The sequence below is a fragment of the Carassius gibelio genome, chromosome A24 (genome assembly GCF_023724105.1).
Source record: "Carassius gibelio isolate Cgi1373 ecotype wild population from Czech Republic chromosome A24, carGib1.2-hapl.c, whole genome shotgun sequence".
In the NCBI taxonomy this organism is placed as follows: Eukaryota; Metazoa; Chordata; class Actinopteri; order Cypriniformes; family Cyprinidae; genus Carassius; species Carassius gibelio.
In genome coordinates, this window is record NC_068394.1 from 21,004,447 (window position 1) to 21,032,145 (window position 27,699).

Sequence of the window (27,699 nt, forward strand, 5' to 3'; positions counted from 1 at the left end):
CTGTAATATTATATTTGTTTGAATGCATTATTGCGAATGTGAATGTGCAAATCATGCTTTAAGCCGGAAATAATCAGTAAAAGAAACAGACAAACTCCTTAGCCTTTAACATCCTGCTCGACTATTGCAGTCATTGTAATCTTCTGATCAAGCAATTTGGTTTTATTTTGGATAATTGCATGTAAAAAATAATTTATGTTGTAATGCATATGCAAAATGTGAATTAATATTAATATTCAAGTGTTCAATATTTAAGAATTCAAAAATTCTTAATGCGCATTAATGACAGGGAGGTACGGAGCCCCTAAAGGGACCTTTGCAAAAAAATAAAAATCGTTCGCATGAGAAACTATGGCGTTCTCAAAAGAAACTATTGCGTGCTCACGAGAAACTATGACGTGCACAAGAGAAACTATTGCGAGCTCACGAGAAACTATGGTGTGCGCATGAGAAACTATGGCGTGCTCACGAGAAACTGTGGCGTGTGCACAAGAAACGTTCTGCATGTTTATGCGTTCCAGTTTCCGGTTCACTCTCTGCCATCACTCTCTGGAAGCAAATTCATGGATGCGCACAAATTAATTGAGATTTATTTTAAACTTGGCCTTCAGTACAGAGAAATTGTTTCTGTTCTTGCATTTCGACACAGATATGTAATCACTGAGCGACATCCAAAACGCATTTTGAGGTCTAGACGCCTGTTTCGACGAAAAGACTACTCAATTGTCGAAGACGCTATCGCATTTATTCAGCATCAACTCCAAACTTCAGGTCAGCTCCAAGGATACAGGTGGATGCATGAAAAATGTGTCGCGAAATGGACTGCATGTTAGAAAAGAATATATTCGCTTCATTTTGGGCTTGTTAGATTCTGCTGGAGTAGAATTTAGGAAAGCCTGAAGTCTCCATTGGCGTAACTATTTAGCAAAAGGACCGAATTATATTTGGCATTTTGATTCTTACAATAAACTAAAGCCATATGGTATTTGTATTAACGGCTGTATTGACGGCTTTTCAAGGAAAATCATTTGGCTAAATGTGTTCACAACCAGCAGTGACCGGAAGGTCGTCAGAGGATATTACGTGGAAACAGTGGAGAGTTCAGGTGGCTGTCCTTGGATCATGAGAGGCGACTGTAGAACGGAGAACGGGCACGTGAGAGACTTCCAGCGGTTGCTCAGACGCGACATTCTGCCAGACTCCAACACTGACAGCTACAGGTGCAAGTACAGCCAATCAGCGAGTAGAGAATTGGTGGGGATTCCTCAGGAAAGAATGCATGGAATTTTTCATCTCTTTGTTCACTGACCTGACGGACAGAGGAAATCTCATCTGCTTCTGTTTCTTGGGAATTATCCAGGTGAGTTTTATCTTAAAAGTTAACGATGTAGGCCTAGTGCACACTGCACAGAAAAATGTATCTATAAAGCATTGCTTTGGAACTCATTTACCAAAAGTATCGCAAATCCATGTTATCATCCATAACTTGCGATTTATTCATTTTATTTAGAGTTTTAATTGAATGAATGTAACAATTATTGGTTTATTGAAGTAAAAACAAACCTTATAAGCAAATAATAATTAGTTAAATAATTTAAATTCACATTATTAAAAAAAGCCTAATGCCTATTTGTGAAAATTGAATAATAATTTTCACAATCAAAAGTGTATATTGTTTTATACAGGTGATCATTTACTGTGTGGGGTAGGGCTGTCACTTTTAGTTCGAAAATCGATTGCACAATCGATTGGACAAACCAAAAAGTTTTGAAAATGAAAATAGGGAATCGATTTTAACAAATATGTACACTATTAATTTTAAAAGAATGAAAGAATTATAAAGAATTACAAAAGTGCAGTATATGCGTTGTGAAAGCTGGACAGAAAATACCAGCAATTTTACGCACATATAAGACCCAGTGACGTCGAAAGCGACCTCATATGGTGCGCAGCTGTACCTGAGTGTCCCTGGGACACCAGTGCGTTCGGAGCACGTCTTCTCAACAGCTGGACATATAGTGAATAAAAAACGCTCTGCTCTGGACCCCGAAAATGTTGATCAAGTTGTTTTCCTGTCCAATAAATTGGCAATGGCTGCCTAGTGCCGCCTAGCCTAAGTGTCGGTTACATTCAATAAAATAAAAAAAAACACACATTGCCTGTTTCTCAAGTCCATTTAAAGTTAAATTTTTTGAACAGTTGTTTGAAATGGATTCAATCATTATTTAAAATAATCTTGGAGATTTTTGAATTGCCTAAATCATAAATGCAGCCGGGTTGAAGCCTCCAGTGATGTTTTCCTTTTGTTATGGCAGCAGTCCCCTCTGCATATATATTTTTTCGAGAATGTTGCACTTCTGTTGCTGTTTGCTATTCTGCACGAAACTTCATGCCAATAAATAAAAAATATTGCTGACTTGTACGTTTCCAGCGCTCTCTTTACGTTCATCTGTTATTTGACATTGACTTTTTTTTAGACATGGAAAATCTATTTTACAATCGATTCAATGAACACTTGAAAATGATCGAAAATTATTTTTTCACAAAAGTGACAGTCCTAGTGTGGGGTAAAACTACCCCCCAAGTGCATGAGTGTGACTTGGATGAACTATCCCTTTAATTCCAAAACTGAAAAAAATTATCTCATCCTTTACTCACCCTAATGTTGTTCCAAACCTGGATGAGCTCCTTACCTTCATGCTGACAACCAAACAGCTGATGGTAGACACAACTTCCATAGTGAGAAAAACTACTTACTAGCATTCTTCACAATATCTTTTGTGTTCAGCAGAAGAAAGGACTATCCACTATCCCTTCAATTCTAAGACAGTCATGGAATTGTGGGGTTATAATTATAAATTTATCTAAATTTAATTCTCAACACCATTTGCTTACAAAATATTACATTTCTATTAAAAAGTCACTTTAATGAAGATCTAAATGAAACGTGGTGTTTATGGATATTGATGATCTAGAGACTAAAAAAATACACTCCCAATTGCAGTTTGAATAGCTTTAATGCAAACCTTTGTCTATATTTATTTATTTAATTGCAGGATTTTAAATGCACAGGTATGCCCGTGCAATAAGACCATCATAAAACGACAGAGTGCCAAGCGGTAGACCAAATGTCACGTACTTATTCCCAGAGCTCTACAGAACAGATAACAACATGTCACCAGTGGACCCAGGAGACCTACAGCTGTGCAAGACAGAATGCACATTTCGTTAATCTATACCTTGTGACAGTGATGTCTATGACATTTGCAATTCTGTTATGACTGAGGCCAACTTTGAGCTTCCAAAGAACTCCTATCAAGAAATAGACTTATACTTGCATCTAATGAATGCAATACTGACTTTATTGTAACCTGTGTTCAGACTGAAAATAAACAGAGGTGGCATTTTTCATTTACAGTATAGATGCCCAAATGCTATTGCTAAATAAGTACTATGATGTTACAATATATATTACAAAAGCCTTGTATAGCAGTTTAAAGGTGCACTTTGTATTTATTATGTAAATATGTAAGCAACAGTTTTCAGGAAAAGTAATTGTCTTTAAAATACTCAAAGGGTTAGTTCACCCAAATATTAAAATTCTCTCATTATTGACTCACCCTCTTGTCATTTCATGAATAACTACAGCATAAAAAAATATCACCCCTACATCTAGAATTGTTTTTTCCTCCCTTCATATAATTTAATAAGCATCAAATGCACTAAATACATAAAGATGTTAACACAGTTGGGCTCATTTTATTATTATGGGGACATTTTATAATTATACTTAAATACAGACAATGTATTGCTGACATCTAACAATGTTTAATGTTTTGCAGTGCAGTGGACTTGGTGATTTCACATGCTGCGAGTCTTTGGTTCTCTAAAAAGATTCTCACTTAAACTGTGAATAAACCAATAAAAACATAAATTCCACATACATTATTTTGAAAGTCTCCCTAGTGCAAGCACTAAGATTCCTCAACGAGGTTCACAAAATGTTGTTGTGTTTAAACTATATCAGTATCGCAAGTCTTCTATTTCTCTCTCTCTCTCGCCGCCTGCGTGTACGCATTGTCCTGTCATTTTGGTCCACTACGAAAGATAAAGTGGATAAGTTAAGAAAACGTTTTAAATGCACTACATCTCTCACGACTGAGCTCTATTACTTTAATGTTTAAATAAACAGTCTCCATTTACATCCGTTGTCCGGCGGTTCTTGTTTATATTTTTTTAAGTGTCGTATTTTAATAATGGTAGGCTATTTGTACATGATCTAGAATGGATAAGAGGTCTACACAGTCATAGTTTTGATCATCGTATCTAACTCTGTCTCAAACATGGTTCAAAGCGTTTTTAATTGTTTAGCAAAAATTACGTCTATTTTAAATTTGAATCAGCTTTTATTCTCGTCATTTGGTGTTGGGTCCGTTTATTTCACAGTGTTTCTATCTACGATGCAGACACGGCTCGTCCTATACAGTAGGTTATATCTAATTCTTAGAAAAGTGCTCCAGAGAACATTGTTGGAATGTTTACAGACAGGTCTCATGCTGCTATCTTCACCGCTGTAATATTACACTTTGTTTTAAGAAGCTTGTTTGAATAACATCAAGGTAGCTTAGAGCCTGTTGCGGATTGAACAGTGACGACATGGTTGTAAAAGACACAGTCTTGGTTATTTTCACAGACTTCAGACTCTGTTTGTCGACAGAATGCTATGTTTACTCATGTGGAAGTAATCACACTGAAAGTTTACGGTGTCTCATACAAACCTTTCATAAATAAAAATGTTTACCATCACACCTTGTATCTCTACAAGATGATGAAGAGAAGTATGATTATTAAAAATAATAATAAGCACCCAAACAATGAGATAACTTTTGTTTTAACAAATAAATTAAATTTAGTAGATTTTTCAAACCTAACCTCATGATGCTCTAATGCAGGGGTTAGAAGTAGTCAAAAGAGTCTCTGATGAATGCAAGGCGCTCGCAGAGAGTTTTCTTTATGCATTAGACCTAGACTGAAAATCAGTTGTCATAAGTTTGTTAGCAACAAAACATCTTTTAGAAAGGCACTACTAATGTCTCACAGAATCTTTACAACAGATTCCATGTTCTTTCTCACTAAAAATTGTATCATTAACCGTGATGTTTAAAGGCACCATATTTATGTTCACACTATAATGTATTATTTTATAAAAATAAAAAAGAGGGTCTATACAGTATTATATTATTAAGCTTTGATCAAATAATTGCTAAAGCAATAATCATATAATCAATAAGTCAAACTTATCACCCCTCGCCTGATTTGTCTGATGGCTTGTGATGATATTAATATCTTACTGACACAGATGTGTTACTATTTTAACTATAATATGTGTAAAGTTCAATGCTACTGTTATTTTTTTTTTTTTTTTATGTAATCTTTTTAGCTTTAATATCCACCAAATTAATGTCCACACTCAATTCCTTAGAGAAAAAAATATTTCATACATTATATTTTAATTCGTCTAAGTCTCTAAGATATTTGTAATTAAAGAATAAAATCTTTAGATTGTTTAAAACAATTGAGTTTATACATTTCTCTTGAATACGTAGGACTAGCAGCGAGTATAAATTAAACTGTATAAATATATAAACTCCTTAACTCATCATGATTCTATCATATTAATTAATATATATATATATATATACAGTACAGACCAAAAGTTTGGACACACCTTCTCATTCAAAGAGTTTTCTTTATTTTCATGATTATTCACACAGAAGGCATCAAAACTATGAATTAACACATGTGGAATTATAAATGGAATTATATACATGACAAAAAATTGTGAAACAACTGAAAATATTTCATATTCTAGGTTCTTCAAAGTAGCCACCTTTTGCTTTGATTACTGCTTTGCACACTCTTGGCATTCTCTTGATAAGCTTCAAGAGGTAGTCACCTGAAATGGTCTTCCAACAGTCTTGAAGGAGTTCCCCGAGAGATGCTTAGCACTCGTTGGCCCTTTTGCCTTCTGTCTGCGGTCCAGCTCACCCCCAAACCATCTCGATTGGGTTCAAGTCCGGAGACTGTGGAGGCCAGGTCATCTGGCGCAGCACCCCATCACTCTCCTTCTTGGTCAAATAGCCCTTGATGCCTTCAGTGTGACTCTACAATTTTCATAGTCATGAAAATAAAGAAAACTCTTTGAATGAGAAGGTGTGTCCAAACTTTTGGTCTGTACTGTATATATATATATATATATATATATATATATAAACTTAATTTATATGCATATCTGACTCTCTCTTCAAAACACAACAAACTTCCTTATGACCTTTTTTTTTTGAACACCTATTTTTTTGGGGGAAAACACATACTGTAGTGTTATGTTTCTAGTGTTTGTAGTTAAATCACATCTTTAACCTAAAACATTTTTCATTACAACTCTCTAATGCACACACACAGCTTTCGCAGACTCCCACAAACTGCAAACAACATTTTCTAAGTTTGTTTTATTATTTAGCTGTAGCTTAGAACATAATGGAATTATTTTAAGCATTATTACAAGTATCGATACTGAAAGAGCTCAATAACCTGTTTAACTCCACATTTAGAGAAAATCAACAGCAGTACAGAGTATGAAGAGTCAATACAGAAATACAGAAAAGTATTCAATACAGATAAGATGAGCAGATGTGACAGAAGAAGTAACTTGAAATACACTATAGCATCTATAAAGACAGCCTTCATGCTTTCAATGTGGAACTAGCCACAGCTAGACAGAACTTATTCTCAAACCTTATAACTTAAACAATACTCAAACATACAAACAACAATAGCAACATTTTGGAAGAAATCCTACAGCACCTTAAATCATCAAGCTACTATCTTGGCACACTTCTCACATCTTTTTTTCAAAAGTGTGTTTAAAGGTGCCATCTGTATAATGTTTGGCAAAAAAAATCAAGTCATACTCCACATTCCATACCAGATGGGGGCAGTATGCCTCAATAAAGTGAATTGGTCTACTCTAGAGTAACAAACGAGAAACGGCATAGTCTCTATGCTCCGCCTCTACTTTCACAACAACACTACAGCCATAGCCGAAGCCTAACTGTGCGTTCACACCGCCGGCGTCTAGAGCGTCAAAAATCGCTCTTGCCACTCTGCTCACAACGCTGCAGAAAGATTTGTGAGCGCTCAGACGCTCTAACGTAGATCGAATGCTTATTTTGTATTTAAAGCGGCCGCAAAGCAAACAAGCTTGTTGATCTCGTGCAGACTAACCACAAGGAGTTAAGGAGGGAGGGAGGAGATAAGTTAACCTATATTGTTGTGGCGAAATATTATGATCCTTTACTTAAAATTAACAATCTCAGACACCTTGGTCCACGTATCACTTTTAATTTTTTTTTTTTTTTACGTCCTTGTAGGCAAACAGGGACACATCATAGATTAATACAAACGCTAAACAGAAATAATCAACCTGTTCTTTATTCTGCTTGAGAACTAATGAGCCAACTCTCAAGCATTCACCGTGAGACACACGCAATTGACTCTTTTCACAGGCTTTCACGCCACACATAATTTTTTTCACGCACAGAAAAACCACGAAGCAAAGAGGACACGGAGACCAACAGAATAGACAGAGCAGGTTAGTTATGATACATAGGGCTGTGAAAAAAATCGAATGCGATTTTCATGCACCTCTCATCAGTAAAGACGCTCCTGTAATTAGAAGTATATCTCCAGCATGTGCGTTCAGATCAGGGTTGCCAGGTTTTCACAACAAATCCTGCCCAGTTGCTTCTTAAAACTAGTCCAAATCTAGCCCAATCGCGTTTCCGGGAGGTTCCGCGATAAAAATTGCTTTCCGGGGTTAAAATATACATTTTTGGGAACGGTTTTCCTGGTAAAATTAGCATTTTAGGGGCTAAATATCACGTTATTGGGATTGGGATTGCTTCAAACCGCGGACATGAAAAACAACCGCAGACTTGGCAACACTGGTTCAGGTGGAGCGACAGTTACTGCACAGAGCCTTAGTCTACCGACAACTAACACAAAATCGCTTTCAAAATCGACAAAGAATCGCCTGCGATTTTAACATCGATTTTGTGTAGATTGTCAGTGAATTACGGCTCTGTGTAGTAAATGCCAACCAGTGTTGCCAAGTCTGTGGTGGTTGTTTTTCATGTCCGCTGGTCACAGCGACCCCAATACAAATAACGTGATATTTAGCCCCTAAAATGTGAATTATACCAAGGCAACCCTGTTAAAAATGTATATTTTAACCCCGGGAAGCAATGTTTTATCGGAGAACCTTCTGGAAGCGAGATTGGGCTAGTTTTGAGAAGCAACTGGGCAGGATTTGTTGTGAAAACCTGGCAATCCTGATCTGAACACACGTGCTGGAGATATACTCCTAATTACAGGAGCGTCTTTACTGATGAGATGTACATGAGTAAAGACATGCACATAATAAAATGGGTAACGTTAAGTTATAGCTAGCTAATTATCAAACGCAGCTACGGTTAGCCATCGCTTACATTAGCACGTTTATCGAACAGCCTTCGACACATTTCTGTGTTATAACTTCCCGAAAACAAATACACAAACATATAAAACAAACTTCTAACGAAATACTAACAGCATCTAACTTGCAAGTTCGGAATCAAACCTCATTTCTTTCAGGTCCATCAGTTGTCTCCAGCGATTAAAAGCAGTGCCGATGTTTACTCTGGTATTCTTATCGGATTTGATTTGTGATTCCGAGCGCGGTTGTTTCCCTGTAGCGGGTGTTGGTCTCTTGCCAAGGGCTTCAGCTATCCATCCTTCCCTTTTTTTAATGACATCATCGCCCTTATTTCTTCTCATTCTTTTGATGCGTGTAGGTCATGTTATGGATATTTTTACCTCAATTTTTGCATATGGCACCTTTAACTATTTAGAAGTAGATGTCTTAGGAAGTGGTGAATGCCTCACTTCTTTCTGGGTCTTTTCCAAATTTGCTGAAACTGCAGTTGTTAAACCCCTTTTGAAAAAGAGCAGTCTTGATAACACCATATTGAGCAACTATAGACCAATATCAAATCTTCCTTTTACAGGCAGAACTATTAAAAAAAGGGAGTTTTTAATCAGCCAAACAGCTACGGTACTTAAATTCAAATGGATTCCTGGGACATTTCTCAGTCTGGTTTCCGACTGCATCACAGCACAGAGACAGTGCTCATTAAGATAATACATTATATTAGCTTAAATTCTGATTCTGGCAAAATATCTGTGCTGGTAATACTAGATTGGCGTGATGCGTTAAAACATATCAAAAACATATAAAAACATATCACTAGAGAGACTGGAAAATGGGGTCGGGCGTTCTTGGGTGGTAATCAATTGGTTCAGGTCATACTTAGAAGGGAGAGGTTATTATGTGGGAATAGGAGAGCATAAGACTAACTGGATGTCCATGACAAGCAGAGTACCACAAGGCTCAGTTCTTCCCCCCACTCTTGTTTATCCTGTATATGCTCCCACTATAGGGACAAATAATGAGAAAGAACCAAATTGCCTATGACAGCTTTGTAGATGTTCCCCGGGTTTACCTAGATTTGTCACCAAATGGCTACAGCCCCACTGACTCCATCTGCCAATGCATTGATGAAATTAACAATTGGATGAGACAAAACTTTTCAGTTAAACAATGAGAAAACTGAAGTCGTTGCATTTGGAAACAACAATTTATTTCTCAAGGCGTATGTAAACCTTAACTCTAGGGGCAAACAACTAAAAATAATTCAAGAATCTTGGTGTGATTCTGGAGTCTGTGTAATTTTTTTTCTGTTTAGCTGCACATTTACTGAATGAAATAAGCACTGCGCTACATCCAAACAGGCTGCAACCTGATACCGCAATCGCGTAAAACACAGATGCATCCAGAAGAGTCAGAATATGGGAACGATCCATATAATCTTCAAACAAATTCTTCAGGGAGCTCATTCATCACTTAGTCGCTGAACAAACAACACCATCTCCCGGAACTCAAAGGATGACGGATCAATTTCATGAATGCCGGAGGTTTGCATCTGGACATAATTCATAGGTCGAAGTGCACATCTGGACATAATTCATAGGTCAAAGGGTACATCTGGACATAATTTATAGGTCAAAGGTCTCATCAATCATAATACTTGACGGAAGCTGGCGCATAATAACTACTCATGCATATCGATTAATTATAGCCTAACTGTAACAATTTACCTTATCCTTTTTTTATTTTCTCAATTGAATCTTGAGAAATATCTCGTGAAAAACCCAACCCCCTCCAGCTGAACTGAATTTGGCTGTGAGGAACGATGTGTTTTCATGTTACTGAGTTGAAACATGCCTGCACTCACAGCAGCCTTACTCTTGTTATTCATTAGTTTCATTAGTTGTTCATTAGTAGCAGCCATAATGATAATAACAAATGATCAATTGATAAATAATCATTATTTTACGAAATGCGATGTTTGCGAAAGGCTTTAAGACCAAGCGGAATCCTCCGTCATCTACTCCCGCCTCACAGCGAGCGGGACTCCGCTCAAGAACGCAGCTCCACTGTCTGCGGTTTGACTTTACTAAATCAGATTGTGGCCAATACAACTTATTGATCATGAAACCAACATTTAGCAAGGCAGGAAAAAATGTATTCTACCTGAAGGAAGACGTATTTAGTTGAGCTAATGCTGTTAAATAGAGAGAGAGAGAGAGAGAGAGAGAGAGAGAGAGAGAGAGAGAACCTAGTTTAGGGCTATTCTTAAACTTGGAGCTCATTAGTAAAAATCCAAACTATGGTTTATGCGCTAAAGACAACTAATTTATTTACTTGAATTATGATGATTTAACTGACTGAAGTTATGATTATTAAGTTTATATTTGTATATATATTTATATTTGAATGTGTATTTTCGTCCCTTGCCAGGACGATAGACTTGATATCATTTTGTCATCAAGAATTATGTCATTACATTAGGACGTAAAAGAACCAACCCATAGGAATACAATTATTGTTCAGTGGTTGCTATTCTCAGATGAGATTTTCATGTTTTTCTCATTTTAGTTTCAACAGTGTCTCAGATGTTTCTCCTAAAAATCTTTAGGATAAATAAAAGTAGACACAACTGAGAAAGCTATGAAAAGAAAGGATTTCAAAATAACAATGGGAGAGAAACGTGTGAGAAACATGGGAGATCAGATTATTGTCTTGCTGTAATCTCTTACATGAAACCATTATAAAAAAATAATTAACTGCTCAGAGGTTGCTGTTTTTATTGCGATGGGGTTTCTCGTCTTTAATAGTCAGTACAGTACAAGACAGGACACAATTTTACAGGTGAGAATTGACCAGAGCAGGAAAGTACCTTCAGCTGGGATTCGAACCCATGTTGTGAGGTATAGTTGTGCCTTTACATTGATGTGCTGCCAACAAGGCTATGACTCTGACAAGTGTTACCCTATGCTCAGGATACCAAGCGATGATTCTCTTATATGTCTCATTGAGATATCAGCTTTGTCTTAAGATGTTTTCAGTTTTATTTTAGGAGAAAATTTAAATGTTTACTAATATTGTAATGCTATAATTTAAATAGCATTAAACATATCAGAATACCAAGGGTTACTAGTTTAAATGTTTAAATGTATCTTTAATGTCCAGTATTGTATATGCCATATTTTCCAAACACACTAGAAAGGTGTGCAAGATATCTAGTTTAAGAGCAATATTTTTTTTAACAAATGTAACAATAGTGTCCTGATTTTTGCTTTGTTTAATATTAAAATTGTATCCTGTACAGCCCATTTATGCATGTATGTAAATCACTGCAATAAAACACTGTCTACATAAAACAACTTTTGATTTTCTTTGATTGAAGTATAGATAAATAGCATTGAAGCTGACCAGAGGGAAGAAAAATAAAATAAAAAAGAGATCTCTTTACCGTTTCAAATATTTCTTCTAGACAGAGATGAGGTTACCTTAAGACTGAATGGAAATTTTTGCTTGAGTCTCCTGCTTCTAAAACTTGTCTCCTGAGACAAAAAACTCTAACACTCTCACAATGGTCTTCTTTAAAGGTTTAGAAGATATCTCCGCAACTTTATACACTGTGTTTCGATACTTCCAATGAGCTACACTGTGGATCTCTCACATTTGTCTCCACAAAAGTTTATAAGAGATCTCAACAACTTTAGACATTGTGCTAAGATATTTCTCCTTAGCTAGACTCTGGATCTCTCACATTTGCCTCTTTTAAAGCCTTAGAAGAGATCTCAACAACATTACATACTGTGCTCAAATATTTCTCCTACGCTAAAGACACAAGAGCTCTCACATTTGTCTCCTCTAAATTTCAGAAGTGACGTCAATAACTTTATTAAGTGTGCACCATCAAATGCCTCAATATAGCCTTTAACTTTTAATTTATGACACCCCCCCCACACACACACACACCTTATTTAATGCCTTTCAAGTACTTGACTTGATGCACTCTTTGTAAAGTTGTTGAGATATATTCTAAAGCATTAAATGAGACAAATGCGAGACCCCAGATTATTTAGCTAAAGAGAAAAGTCAAAGGATAGTGTGTGATGTTGTTGAAATCTCTTTCAAAGCTTTAACCCCCTTAGGTCTAGGGCAGTGGTATTGCAGGTGGGCCGCCAATTATTTTCTGTTCATTTGCAGTCCATTCTAGGGCTGTGCGATTAAAAGAAAACGTCCTAAAATCACGATTTGAGCGTGCGCGATTTCTAAATCGCTTTATAGCACAGTTTTCCGTGGCCCTGACCTCCCGTAGTATGCTATCTGATCCAATCAGAATGCATTGCGCCTAGCGCGAGAACAGAGACTGGGCATATGCCTAACTCCAGGTTCACACACTGTCTGTGATGCGCCTTTTTTCTGAGCCAATGTTGACGGATCAGAGCGTTCTCACTGCGGTAAAAGGCTAGAAATAAAAATGTGCGAAAATAATTAATATCCAACACATGAGCATAGAGTGAATTTGTTAGTGAACAGGATGCAGTTTAAGTGAGAGGAGACACGTTTTAAGTGTGAACGAGCAAAGGAAATCTGCGTGCGAACAGAGAGATTCGCACTCGTGCATTATTTTAATGTGCTTTCGCGTTATATTTATGCGCTCTCACTGCTGAGCGCATACACATACTGTATACACACTGCAAACACCTGAGGCACCGCTACAATTAATGAGCTCTATGAAGAATGCATGGCAAAAAAGAAAAAAAAGTCCCTGTATACAGGATTTTTTTTTTTTTTTGCCACAAGTCTATACATTTTTTTACATCTTCACTATAGTGATAATTTTGACTTATGTCTGTTCTAGAGATGTTACAACTTTTTGATAAAGCTCTGATTGGTTTTCTTTTGGAAATATGTTTAAAATTAATCCTGAATGCATTTATGACTGTAAAAGCATATGTGTGTCACAATTGCAAAATTGATCAAAAAAATCGCGATAGTTTTTTTTTTTTTTTTTTGTCCATGTTTATTCAATAAATACAGTTTAAAATCTAGCTTCTGAGTACTAAGTTATTAACCCAACAATAGCGGGGTCAGTTAATTTTTTTGAAGTGGGCCGCGCAAACATATGTGTTTGGTTGTGTGGGCCGCGAGTTGAAAAAGGTTGGGAACCACTGGTCTAGGGGGTTTTGGGGGCCTGGAGACGTTTTGACATGCCCTGATTTTGTTTTTTTCAGTTGCTTATAAACATATAAAACACTGTATTCAGTACAAACTGGGCTACAATAATATGTAAATAACATGTATGTACATGATTGTGTTTTTGAGAAAACAATGTTTATGCGCAGTTAGAGAAAAACTAAAATGTAGAAGTCACTGAAATAAGGTCATAAAACACATACAGAACATTTGTTTACAAGACTGTCAAACCTGGCTCTAGTAGCTTAGAATATCTGCTTCAAAATTATGTGAAAATCATCTTGTTTACTCACTCGCAGAAAACAATAGATTTATTTAAATGTTCTAATACACTTTTGGTTTCTAAAGGGCATATGCAAGTAGGCGTTATTGATAATGAATATTAGTGTGATTTACACCAGAGCAAACAAAGGCCCACATAATGAGCTGCATAATGAGCTTTTCAGTCAGGTGTGTGACTGAGAGGGAAGAGTTTCAAGAAAGAATGTGAGGACAAAGTAAATGTAGTTTATTTAGAATATATTTAATTATCCCACAAAATAATTTGAGATTCTCTTGTAAGTGCAGTTAAACATTTTATTAGAAACAATCAAAGCTGAAATTCAAAGTTGAATTTTAGCATCATTACTCAAGTCACACGATCCTTCAGAAATCATTCTAATATTTTGATTTTTTTACTTAGAAAAATAAATAAATAATAATAATAATAATAATAATAAATATAGCTGCAACAGCAATTACGGGGCCAAGCACTTCAACGGCAAATGTAGGAGATAAGCATGGCATGGAGCATCACACCAAATGCATTAATGAGCAATAACAGCAATTTTAGGATTATTGTAATTAAAATGGCTAAACAAAAATCATAAATACCACCTCTAGTAGCATGATTACTTGGCATATCAAGTTTGAACAATAGATGACACTGTTAAAAAAAAAAAAAAATTTGGTGTACTCTGTGTGACTTTTCAATGACACACAAACAAAGTTTGGTGTTATAATGCCAAAGCATTCCAGATACAGCCTCAAGTGTCATTTTGTCATTGTGCCTCAAATTCGTTGCTGTGGTATGCGAAAACGGTTTTGTCTATCGACACAAAATCCATAACTTTGTGTCAGCATAGTCTGATGTTGATGAGGAGTTCGAAAAAGAAGGTTTTCAACATAAATCAAAATGGCGGACCGAAAGTTCAGCTTACTCTGGCATATTTGGTATCCATGTCATCGGCATAAGCCAGGGAATATTTTGAGCCCAGTTCCATTTAAATAGGCTAATGCAATAAAAAGTTATTAGCATTTTAAAAAGCGTAATTATTCATGGTTATTGAATGGTTAATTACTCTTGACCAATAAGTGGTGCTGTTACCAAATTTATGTAGCATGGTCAGTGTGACGTGGCGATGCCACATACAAAGTTTGGTGCAAATATGTCAAAGCGTTGCATAGATACAGCCTCAAAATGCATTTTGGCACCCTTACAGCAAATTCGTTGATGTGCTAAATGAGAACCGTTTCGACACGAAATCCATAACTTTTTGCCAGCATGGTCTGAAGATGATCCATGTCAAATTTTGTGAAAATCGGACTAACGGTCTAGGAGGAGTTTGAAAAAGTAGATTTTCAACGTTAATCAAAATGGCGGACAGGGCGTTCAGATTTCCTCCTAAGAAATTGGGATGTCTATTGTTGGCAGAACCCAAGGAATATTTTGAGAGCAGTTTCATTACAATAGCCTAATGCAATCAAAAGTTATTAGCATTTTGGGAAATTTCATAATTGAAGGTTAATGAATGGTTAATTACTCTTGGCCAATAGGTGGCACTGTTACCAAATTGATGTGGCATGGTCAGTGTGAGGTGTAAATGACACATACAAAGTTTGGTGCAAATATTTCAAAGCTTTGTTGAGATACAGCCTCAAATGCATTTTGGCATCCTTCCAGCAAATTTGTTGATGCACTAAATGAGAACCGTTTCATATATATCGACACGAAATCCATAACTTTTGGCCAGTGGGGTCTGAAGATGATCCACGTCAAATTTGGTGAAAATCGGACTAACGCTCTAGCAGGAGTTTGAAAAAGTAGATTTTCAACATTATTCAAAATGGTGGACTGGAAGTATGTCCAATTTTGGAATAATTAGATCTATGTTCTCGGCAGGACACAAAGAATATAGGGATACCATTTTCTTTTCAATAGTCTAATTTATTAAAAAGTTATTAGCATTTTTTACATATTTCATTATAAGTCTTGACCACAAGGTGGCGCTGCCACCAAACTTTTTGAGTACCTTCAGGGCATGGAACTGAATATTTTTTAAATAATTTTCGTAATGATATGGTAATGCGTTAAAAATATACAGCATTTTAAAACATAATTCAAAATGACCGACGCCTAAAATGGCTGACACGGGAAAATTGGATATCATTCGACTCGACATGACCCACCGAATCTAAAGAGATAAGTTTTGTGATTTTTGGCCTAAACATTCTGAAGTTATAAGCAAAAATTGCATTTTTCATATCTCCTGACCACTAGGTGGCACTGCGTCGAAACACTGCAGATAGGCTCAGGTCATGCTTGTTATAACACACACCAAGTTTGGCCTCAATACACCACACCGTTGCCGAGATATAGCCTCACATGCATATTTGCGAGGTTTTCGTTCAAATTTGTTCACGTGTTATTTGAGAACGGTTAGACGAATCAACTTGAATTCCATAACATTTAGCCAGCATTGTCTGAAGATGGTCGGAGCCAATTTTCGTGAAATTCGGACTAGCCGTCTAGGATGAGTTTGAAAAAGTAGGTTTTTAGAACAATCGAAAATAGCGAAAAAATCCAAACCTTGCGATTTTTTAATTTTGGGGTTCATTCGACTTGGCATGAGCCAGGGATTCAGAGGAACAAATAATTTCCATTTTCTGGCTTACAGTTTAATTTCTATAAATGCTGACTCCAAGTCTTTGAATGTTATAGTGTATGTTGTTACACTTGGAGTAACACTGGATGTGTCACACACCTGGACTCATTTAGTGTTTTTTCCCCTGTGACCTAGTTTCTGTCTTCCGTGTTTAGTTTAATTAGTTCCCAGGTGTGTCTATTCTATTCCTCACGTGTTCCATTTCCCTGTTAATTTTAGTCATGCCATCCACCTGTGTTTCCCCAATTATCTGTTGTACATAAGCCTTGTCCTTTCAGTTCTGTTTTGTCGGGTCTTTCTCACTTGTGCTCACTTGCTACTTACGTGTGTCTACCTCTGTGCTCCATGTTGGATATCCCCTGTGTTGGATATATTAAAAGCCTTATTTCGTTTATCCCCGACTCCGTATTCCTTCAGGCAGCGTAAATCCGTGACAGAAGACCCGACCTCAAAAGAGAAAATAGAAAACTGCGTGTTCTTCCCTCCGTTTTGCTTTTGTTTTTTCACAGTCTTTTCTTTTCTTAGTGTCTATGGATCCCCTCTATCGTCCCGAATTCCTCATCCTCCAGCTGAAGCAGGAAGGACGTTCTCTCGAGGACCATACCAGACAGTTTTTCCTATTAGCTAATGCCACCAGCTACCCGGACGGCGCGCTCTGCACCTTCTACAACACCAGCCTGAACTCCAAATGCAGAGCGTTGTCGTCCGAAGATGGTCCTCGAGAGGATTTCGCCGCATACGTGGAGTGGACTCTGGCGAGAAATGGGTCACCTCTCACCGTCTGCCCCATAGAGGACCTCGCCAGCCCCACTCCCGACCCAGAGACCAGCCAGCCACCATCACGCCGCACGGAGCCAGAGCCCACCGCAGCCGCAGAGCCCGAGCCATCCACTGACAGGGAGCCGGATCTCGAGAGCGCGACTGACCAGGTGTGTGAGCCGGCAACACCGTGCATCGTGGGAGTCCTCGTGGAGATCGAGGGCGTGGAGGAAAGCCCTGCCCACACTCCTGCGACTGAGGGTGAGCTGTATACAGTCTCTGAAGATCGTATGGAGCAAGTTCTGGATCTGATGGACTGGTCTATGGAGGTAATCCCTAATTTTCCTGTTTCCCCGCTGGTTCCGTCCAGCCCTGATTCCCCTGTATACCCTCTCAGTCTCCCACTCCTACCTCCTCCAGTCATTTCCTCTGCTCCATTTCCGCTGGTTACGCCCAGCCCTGAGTTTTCTGTTTCTCCGCTGGTTCCGCCCAGCTCTGAATCTTCTGTGTCTCCGCTGGTTCCGCCCAGCTCTGAATCTTCTGTGTCTCCGCTGGTTCCGCCCAGCCCTGAGTTTTCTGTGTCTCCGCTGGTTCCGCCCAGCCCTGAGTTTTCTGTTTCTCCGCTGGTTACGCCCAGCCCTGAGTTTTCTGTTTCTCCGCTGGTTACGCCCAGCCCTGAGTTTTCTGTTTCTCCGCTGGTTCCGCCCAGCCCTGAGTTTCCTGTAGCTCCGCCCAGCTCTGAATCTTCTGTTTCTCCGCTGGTTCCGCTCAGCCCTGAGTTTTCTGTTTCTCCGCTGGTTACGCCCAGCCCTGAGTTTTCCGTTTCTCCGCTGGTTACGCCCAGCCCTGAGTTTTCTGTTTCCCCGCTGGTTCCGCCCAGCCCTGAGTTTCCTGTGTCTCCGCTGGTTCCGCCCAGCTCTGAATCTTCTGTGTCTCCGCTGGTTCCGCCCAGCTCTGAATCTTCTGTGTCTCCGCTGGTTCCACCCAGCCCTGAATCTTCTGTGTCTCCGCTGGTTCCGCCCAGCCCTGAATCTTCTGTGTCTCCTGTATTCCCTCCCAGCCTCCCTCTCCCGCCTCCCCCCAAGCCTGCTGGTCCCTCTACTCTTTCGCTGGTTCCGTCCAGTCCTGATCCTCCTGTCCTTCCTCCCATCCTTCTCCTCTCTCCTCCTCCTAGACCAGCCAGTTCCTCGCCATCCCTGCTGGTGCCAGTCAGTCCCGCAGCTCACCCTCAGTCCGCGCCATCGGGGCGCGATGGTTCGCCGCTGGACTGCCAGTCTCCAGCTCCGCCTTGGCGCGTTAAGGCCCTGTCTCCGCCTCCAGCCTCCGAGCCCTGGACTCCTCCTCGGTCCTTCGACCCAGCGGCTCCGCCTTGGCTCTTAGCTCCCTCGTCTCCACCGTGGCCTGTCATCCCACCTGCTCCACCGGGCTCCCTCGTCCCTCCGGCTTCACCTTGGTCAGTCGTCGACCATCCGCCACCTCGGGACTCCTCTCCTCTGGTTCCACCTCGTCACTCCATCCCTCCGGCTCTGTCAGGCTCCTCCTTCCCTCCGGTTCCACCTCCATCCTCGGTCGCTCCGGCTCCACAGCGGTCTGCCAGGACCCCGCCTCCGCCTTGGTCGCCTGAGCCTTCTGCTCCACCTAGGCCCTCCGGAACCTCGTCGTCACCCTGGCTCTGCGGCTGTGCTGCTCCATCTTGGGCTCCTCACCCACCGGTGCAGTCTCCGCCTGTCGGCTCCCTGGTGTCGTCGACCCTTCCTTCACCATGGCTCCTCCCGCCGTCGACTCCACCTTGGATCTCCGTCCTGGCTGGTCTCTGGTGGACCATCTGGCTCCTCCTGCTCCTGTCTCCTCCCTGGCTCCTTCCTCCGTCGTCTCCTCCCTGGCTCCTCCTTCTGTGGTCCCTGTCTGCTGGCCCCCTCCTGGGAGTCCGTCCTCCACCGGAACCTCCTCCCAAGTTCCCACCCACGCCTCCCTCTGTTGTTTCTACGGTGCGAGGACGCACCTACCGGGAGGGGGGAGTACTGTCACACACCTGGACTCATTTAGTGTTTTTTCCCCTGTGACCTAGTTTCTGTCTTCCGTGTTTAGTTTAATTAGTTCCCAGGTGTGTCTATTCTATTCCTCACGTGTTCCATTTCCCTGTTAATTTTAGTCATGCCATCCACCTGTGTTTCCCCAATTATCTGTTGTACATAAGCCTTGTCCTTTCAGTTCTGTTTTGTCGGGTCTTTCTCACTTGTGCTCACTTGCTACTTACGTGTGTCTACCTCTGTGCTCCATGTTGGATATCCCCTGTGTTGGATATATTAAAAGCCTTATTTCGTTTATCCCCGACTCCGTATTCCTTCAGGCAGCGTAAATCCGTGACAGGATGCTGAAAATGTAGCTTTGATCACAAGAATAAATAAAATGTAAATATATATATATTAAAAAAGAAAATAGTGAAAAAATTGAACAATATCACTGCTTTAGCAAACTGGTATTGACTGGTATTGTATAATGTTGAAATATATAAATGAACATAATATTACTAGCATTTCCAAAGAGTATATTGTTTATGTGCTCTCATGAAATCTAAGTGATATCACTATTTTGATGTTCACTGATACTAGTAGTACAGTAAAACATTTAGATGATGTGACTAAAACCTTAAACTGTTTCACTTGATTATACATTTAGTCAGAAATTATAGTTTGGAAAAAGTCTAACTAGTAAAATGTGAACATCAAACTGGCTGTTATTAAGCCTCTCATCAAAAAACACAACTTGACCCCAAAGAACTAGTTAATTATAGACCAATCTTGAATCTCCCTTTTCTGTCCATGATACTAGAAAAGGTGGTATCCTCACAATTATATTCCTTCTTAGAGAAAAATGGTATATGTGAGGATTTCCAGTCAGGATTTAGACCGTATCATATTACTGAGACTGCTCTCCTTAGAGTTACAAATGATCTGCTCTTATCATCTGATCGTGGGTGTATCTCTCTATTCGTTTTATTGGATCTTAGTGCTGCGTTTGACACAATTGACCACAGCATTCTTTTGCATAGACTTTAACACTTTGTTGGCATCAGTGGAAGTGCATTAGCATGTTTAAATCGTACTTATATGACCGCTATCAGTTCATAGCAGTGAATGAATATGTATCATATCGATCACAAGTGCAGTATGGAGTACCTCAAGGCTCAGTACTAGGGCCGCTACTCTTGGGAGATATCATCAGGAAACATGGTGTTAGGTTTCACTGTTATGCTGATGATACTCAGCTCTATATTTCTTTGCGGCCCGGTGAAACACACCAATTTGAAAAACTAATGGAATTTATTGGGTGGTTGTTCTGCACGCTTAGTACACAAACTAGTACTAGTACAGCTAGTCCAAAATGCAGCAGCAAGAGTTCTTACTAGAACCAGGAACTATGACCATATTAGCCCAGTCCTGTCATCGCTGCACTGGCTCCCTATCAAACACTGTATAGATTTTAAGATATTGCTTATTACTTATAAAGCCCTGAATGGTTTAGCACCTCAGTATTTGAATGAGCTCCTTTTACATTATACTCCTCTACGTCCGCTACGTTCTCAAAACTCAGGCAATTTGATAATACCTAGAATATCAAAATCAACTGCGGGCAGCAGATCCTTTTCCTATTTGGCGCCTAAACTCTGGAATAACCTACCTAACATTGGGTCTCATTCACTAATAATTGCGTACAATTTTCTTATTTATACGCACATTTGAACTTCTCATGAGAACTTTCCGCCTAATTCACAAAACGTGCATACGCACATGAGCTTGTTCTCAAACTCGTTCTTCTGTTAGTGAATTTGGAGTCTTCTAAATGAGCGCCCGCGTGCACGAGGTTAGTTATTAGCATAATTCACGCCCAAACCAGCTCCATATAAGGGCTTTCCACAACGAGGCACTTGTACAGAGAAAGACAATTATGGCACCAAAACAAAAGACAAAGAAAAATAACTTTAATGATAATTAACGTGAGGTTTTGCTGTCGGAGGTGGAAGCCAGGAAAAATTTGTTATTTAAAAGTGTATCCACTGGCATAACGGGCACAGGTAAAAAAGAAGCATGGGTTATGGTAACATAGGCTTGGAGAGAAGTTGGTATAGGGTGAGAGCGGTTGGTGATGTGGCTTAGGTGTGGTTCCAGTGAGTTGCATAAATCAATGAGGACTTCTCTGGGCAACCTAAAGAGACTGAACAGTCATTCGTCACTCTCAGCGAACATATCTGTGCACTCTCTAAAGACGCGCTCACTCCTTAGAGCGCGCGCCGCGATGTCTTCAAGCAGTACCAAGTGTGCCATGCCTCTAAACACAAGATGAGACACATTAATCACCGTTTATATAAGGATAGATCAGGTGATTGTTGTTTGGACCTCTAACATATATATATATATATATATATATATATATATATATATATATATATATATATATATATATATATATATATATATATAAATTGGAACTGTAATTATAATTTATCAATAACATCTAATTATATGTAGGGTTCTTAACACATGCTTATAAGAACCCGCCAATTATTGCGTACGTGTGGTATAAGTTGTTCTTGAATCTTTTCGTACATTTAGAATAAATTTTAGTAAGAAAGTTTTTGATGAATCATGATTTATTCGTGAAAACGTCCGTATGCACATTTCACGCAAAAATCTGTGCCTATGCATATTTAGTGAATGAGACCCATTGTTCGGGATGCAGACACACTCTTGCAGTTTAAATCTAGATTAAAGACCCATCTCTTTAACCTGGCATACACATAACATACTAATATTCTTTTAATATCCAAATCCGTTAAACTTGCTACAATGGCATCTACGCTAATATTTGTCTGTTTCTCTCTTTTTCCGAGGTCACCGTGACCACCAGATCCAGTCTGTATCCAGATCAGAGGATCACTGCAGTCACTCGGATCCAGTACGTATCCAGACCAGATGGTGGATCAGCACCTAGAAAGGACCACTACTGCCCTGAAAGACAGCAGAGACCAGGACAACTAGAGCCCCAGATACAGATCCCCTGTAAAGACCTTGTCTCAGAGGACCACCAGGACAAGACCACAGGAAACGGATGATTCTTCTGCACAATCTGACTTTGGTGCAGCCTGGAATTGAACTACTGGTTTTGTCTGGTCAGAGGAGAACTGCCCCCCCAACTGAGCCTGGTTTCTCCCAAGGTTTTTTTTCTCCATTCTGTAACCGATGGAGTTTCGGTTCCTTGCCGCTGTCGCCTCTGGCTTGCTTAGTTGGGGTCACTTCATCTACAGCGATATCATTGGCTTGATTGCAAATGAATGCACAGACACTATTTAAACTGAACAGAGATGACATAACTGAATTCAATGATGAACTGCCTTTAATTATCATTTTGCATTATTGAGACACTGTTTTCCAAATTAATGTTGTTCAGTTGATTTGACGCAATGTATTTTGTTTAAAGCTCTATATAAATAAAGGTGACTTTGACTTTTACCCTACCTAGGGCAAAGTCTTAACCCGATGGTGAGACAGGCAAAGCCTGCATATCCCCAATTCTCTTCAAAGAAGTTATTGCCATGAGAAAAAACATTTTCAAAGTCAGAAGTTCATCAGACACTGACTCTTAAGGTTCAAAGGGGGTTTCAACCAGACCCTCGAGAACTATAGCCCCAAGTCCCAAGAAGGCATTCAGGTCTTTAGTGCAGGCCTCAGTCGTCCGGCCCCACGAAGGAAGCGAGAGAGCAGAGGGTGTCTCCCAAGTGGCATCCCGTCAATCAAGGCGTGACAAGCCGAAATAACAGCCACATAAACTTTAAGAGTAGCAGGACATGTGCCTGTTGACAATTTCTATTGCATGAAGTCCAGAACTGAAGCAATGTGGCAGTTGACTGGATCAACATTGTGTACCACACACCATTTGTCAAAGACACTCCATTTACCAGCATAAGTCTGTCTGGTGGAGGGAGCCCTAGCACTAAGAATGGTATCCATAACCTCCGGCGACAGCCCTGTGTTCCTCAGTTGGTACCCCTCAGGGAGGCATCTGCTCGAAGACCCAAGATTGGGCGCACTCCTCCACCCATTTTGGGAACCAGGAAGTATCTGCTGTAATAGCCCGACTCTCTCCTTGGACGAGGAACATGTTCTATTATCTCTTTTACCAAAAGAGTCTGTAGCTATTGAGACAGTACCTGTACCTGGAAGTGGAGACCACGGCGTTGAAACGTGGAGGCTGGCGAATAAATTGGATCCTGTATCCTGTCCGTACATTGCTCAATACCACCGCAGAAATGCCTGCCAATTTTAACACTTCATTTTAAGGGGATGTTGGATGTTCCGTGTCCTGAACGACGACAGGAAACACGGAAACATCTAACATCTTGCTGGAAAACCACTGCCCCCCGAAGCACAAGAAGTGGGGGGGATGGAGGAGTTTTGTGAGGGTAACGGGAAGAGGCGAACGTTCCCTTGTGTGCCTAGAGCCACTAGCTCGGTGCCCTGAATCAGCGGAACGGGAGGGGAAGACCGTATTAGTTGCTCTAGAGACCTCCGTAGAGGTAGTGAGCCTCTTAGCACCGCTAGTTTCCAGGCGGTAACTGAGAGAAGCGCTCGAAGGAGATCGCTGCACCCTGAAACACCGGCAGGGTTGGCAGAACGATCTCCCGAGGGCACTGAGGAGAGACGGGTACCATGAATATGGTGTCAGTGGCCCCTCCCCTTGAGACAAATCCATGTCTCGACGAAGCTTAGCGACCGTTTCCTCGTGTGCCCAGAGCCACTAGCTCAGTGCCCTGAAGCGGCAGAGAATTGCTTGCCGGCGTGGCTCGACGTAGCTTAGTGCATCTAGAGCCACTAGTTCGGTGCCCTGAAGCGGCGAACCGGCAGGGGACGACCATACAAGCTGTTCTAGATACCTGCGTAGAGGTAGCGACCATTTCCTCGTGTGCCCAGAGTTCCTTGTGCGCCTAGAGTCACTAGTTCGGTGCCCTGAAGCGGCGGACCGGCAGGGGACGACCGTACTAGCTGCTCTAGATAGAGAACAAAATACTTACCTGTTACTGACGCACACATGCACAGAATGATCTGAAGACAAAAGACCTGATTGATGCACCTGTGGTGTTTCTTTTTATAGCCCTGGGTCAATTCTATCGACGTGTTACACACATTATTCACAGCTGGTCACGATTAAGACGTTTCCCAATGCGCTGAGCAGCGCAGCATCGACTGAAGCATTCGAAAGGGAACCACTTTGCTCCCCTACACGAGATGGAACACGATGCTGTGATCGTCAGAGAATCCATTGTCTGACACGTCCATGCTATGCTAGCTGAAGGTAAAGTCCATATTCACTGTTTCCCTGGTGCTCATGTTGTCGATGTTGCTGCACAGATACCCGCAATCCTGAAGGCCAACGAGAGCCCCAGAGTGCTTCAAGCACCATGTTGCAGCAGACGGTGAAGAGGGACATCAGGAGCCTGATCGGTGCGCAGCATGACGCCCACGGCTATGATCATCATGTCAAGACCACTCCCCACATATTGACAAGCACACAAAAGGTTCAGTAGACTCTTTGCTTTAAATTAATGGTTATTGTCATGGTGTAAAAAAAAAAAAAAAAAAAAAACAGAAACTGCAATTTGTTAATAATTGGAATCTTTTCTGGGCGGGTCCTATGCTTTTTCGTGCTGATGGCCTGCACCCCAGCAGAGTCGGAGGGGAACTTCTCTCTGACAACATCTCCAGGACACTTCACTCCATATCACTAATAAGCCAATTATCAGATAACTACTATGATGACTTTTGTTCTACCTGCTTAAATGATAGAATTACTTGCACTGTCCAATATATTAAGACTGTGTCTGTTCCCCGAATAAAAGGTTCAAAATATAAATTTAATGTAGGCTCTAGAAAAAATCTTATCATGATTAAACCAGAATAATGTGCTAAAACCAGATGATTATACTGGTCTTAATGAGTCTACTCCACCAAACTACTGTTAAAAGCATGAGCCCCATCAGACTGGTCATGGCAGAGGTGTTGCAACAATATATAATGATATTCTCAATGTTACCTAGAAAACAGAATACAGGGACCCACTTTATATTAAGTGGCCTTAACTACTATGTACTTACATTTTAATTAATAATTTAGTACAATGTACTTATTGTGTACATACATGTTTTTACATTGTACTTATATTTAAAACATATATACGTGTAATTACATCTCTATTTAATTTCTGTAATTAAATTTATAATTACACTGTTGACCCATACTTTACACCTTAACCCACCCTTAAACTTACCCATACCTCCAACCCTCTCCGTAACCTTACCCCTATCCCACCTCAATAGCAGCAAAAGTGTTTTACAATACAATATGAACACAATAAGTACATTGTACTTATTTTTTTTATGTAAGTACATAGTAGTTAAGGCCACCTAATATAAAGTGGGACCGAATACAGGTTTAACTCATTCGAAATACTTCTGCTTATTGTTACACTGTCAGATATGCAAAATAAATCTATTGTATCTCTTGCTCTGGCTACTGTGTATAGACCGGGGCCGTATACAGAATTCCCAAAAGAATTTGCATTTTAATGCAAATTGCGTTTACTGACCTAATAAACTCTTTTGGAGTCATTGCATGGAATCAATCTTACTGATATAGATATCGTACCTCAAAGTGATGATGTTACCGACCATTTCCTTGTATCGTGCAAGCTGCTTATCACCGATATTAACTATATGGCTCAGCGTTACCGTCTGGGCAGAATTATTGTCCCAGCCACCAAAGACAGATTTGCAAATAACCTGCCTGATTTATCTCAACTGCTATGTGTACCCAACAATACTCATGACCTAGATCAAATGACTGGCAACATGGGCATTATTTTCTCTAATACATTAGAAGCTGTTGCCCCATAAAATTGAATAAGGATAGAGAAAAACATACTATGCCATGGTATAAGAGTAAAACTCCTTAAGAAAAGAAATGTGTAGTCTTGATCGCAAATGGAGAAAAAACTAATTAGGAAAAACAGTTTGTCCAGATATAGACAGGCTCTAAACTGGTTGTCCAGATATAGACAGGCTCTAACTGCCAGTGCCAAGCATATCCACAAACTCATTGAAAATAACCGAAACAATCCAAGGTTTTTATTTAGTACACAACAAATAACCAGACTCCACAATTAAAATATTCCATAAACATTTAATAGTAATGATTTCATAAAATTCTTCATTGATAAAATAGATACCATCAGAAATATAATAACAAATGTTGATTCTACAGTGTCTTATACTTCAGTTTCATCCATCACACACAACAATAAACTGCAGTGCTTTACAACTATAGGACAGAATGAGCTAAATAAACTTACCACTGCATCTAAACCAACAACATGTTTATTAGATCCTGTACCCACTAAATTACTGAAAGAGTTGTTACTTGTAGCCGAAGAACTGCTTCTCAATATTATTGACTCGTTGTTACCTTTAGGCCACATCCCAAAACCATTCAAGCTGGTGGTTATTAAGCCTCTTATTAAGAAACCACAGCTAGATCCCACCATAGCACAGAAACTGCACTTGTTAAATTTACAAATGACTTGCTTCTTGCATCAGATCAGGGCTGCATCTCATTGCTAGTTTAACTTGATCTTAGTGCTGCGTTATTATTCTTTAGCTTTGGTTAAACAAATAATTTTTACTTTTTTTTTTCGAACAGCAGCTATGCTAATTATCACTCTATTTGTTTCTCTGTTTTCCCACATGATTTACATCACATAGTAACTAGGATTTAACAAATATTATAGTCCACCAAATATTAACAAACTCTGATTCTGACTCCAATTCCCATCATCCCTCATACCTGGGACTTATCACTCACACCACACCTGACTTCAATCACACCTCATCACTTTCCACACTTGCACCTCATTTAAATGCCCACACACATATAAGCAGTCACAAATATGCTCAGTCACTGCAAAGTCTTGATTTGCCCTGGCTGTCTTTTCTGAGTGTTATACCCATGTTTGTTTTATAGTGTATTGACCTTGGACTGTTTCTCGATTCCCTGATTGTTCTCTGCCTGCCCGACTCAGATTGCCTTCTCCGGACTCTGTCTGTCTGCTGCCTGCCCTTGACCCTGTATTGTCTGACTATTCTCAATAAAGCTGCAAATGGATCTAACGCCTTCTGATGTGTCACAGCAGAAGACTTCTCCACTTAGCAAAGTCAGCTGCGATCATGCAACTATCTAAAGAAAATCAGATAGTTTTCCT

The 27,699-nt window shown here is 39.8% G+C and overlaps 1 protein-coding gene across 1 annotated transcript in view; it reads left to right on the forward strand.

Annotated features, from left to right (window-relative positions):
* LOC127946068 (uncharacterized) overlaps positions 1-19,468 on the forward strand; it is a 431,051-nt gene extending 411,583 nt beyond the window's left edge. The window contains exon 2 of the mRNA XM_052542367.1: positions 17,677-19,468. Coding sequence (XP_052398327.1) covers positions 17,677-19,454 — 1,778 coding nt within the window. The 3' untranslated portion in view covers positions 19,455-19,468. The remainder of the gene's footprint in view (positions 1-17,676) is intronic.
* The last annotated feature ends 8,231 nt before the right edge of the window (positions 19,469-27,699 follow it).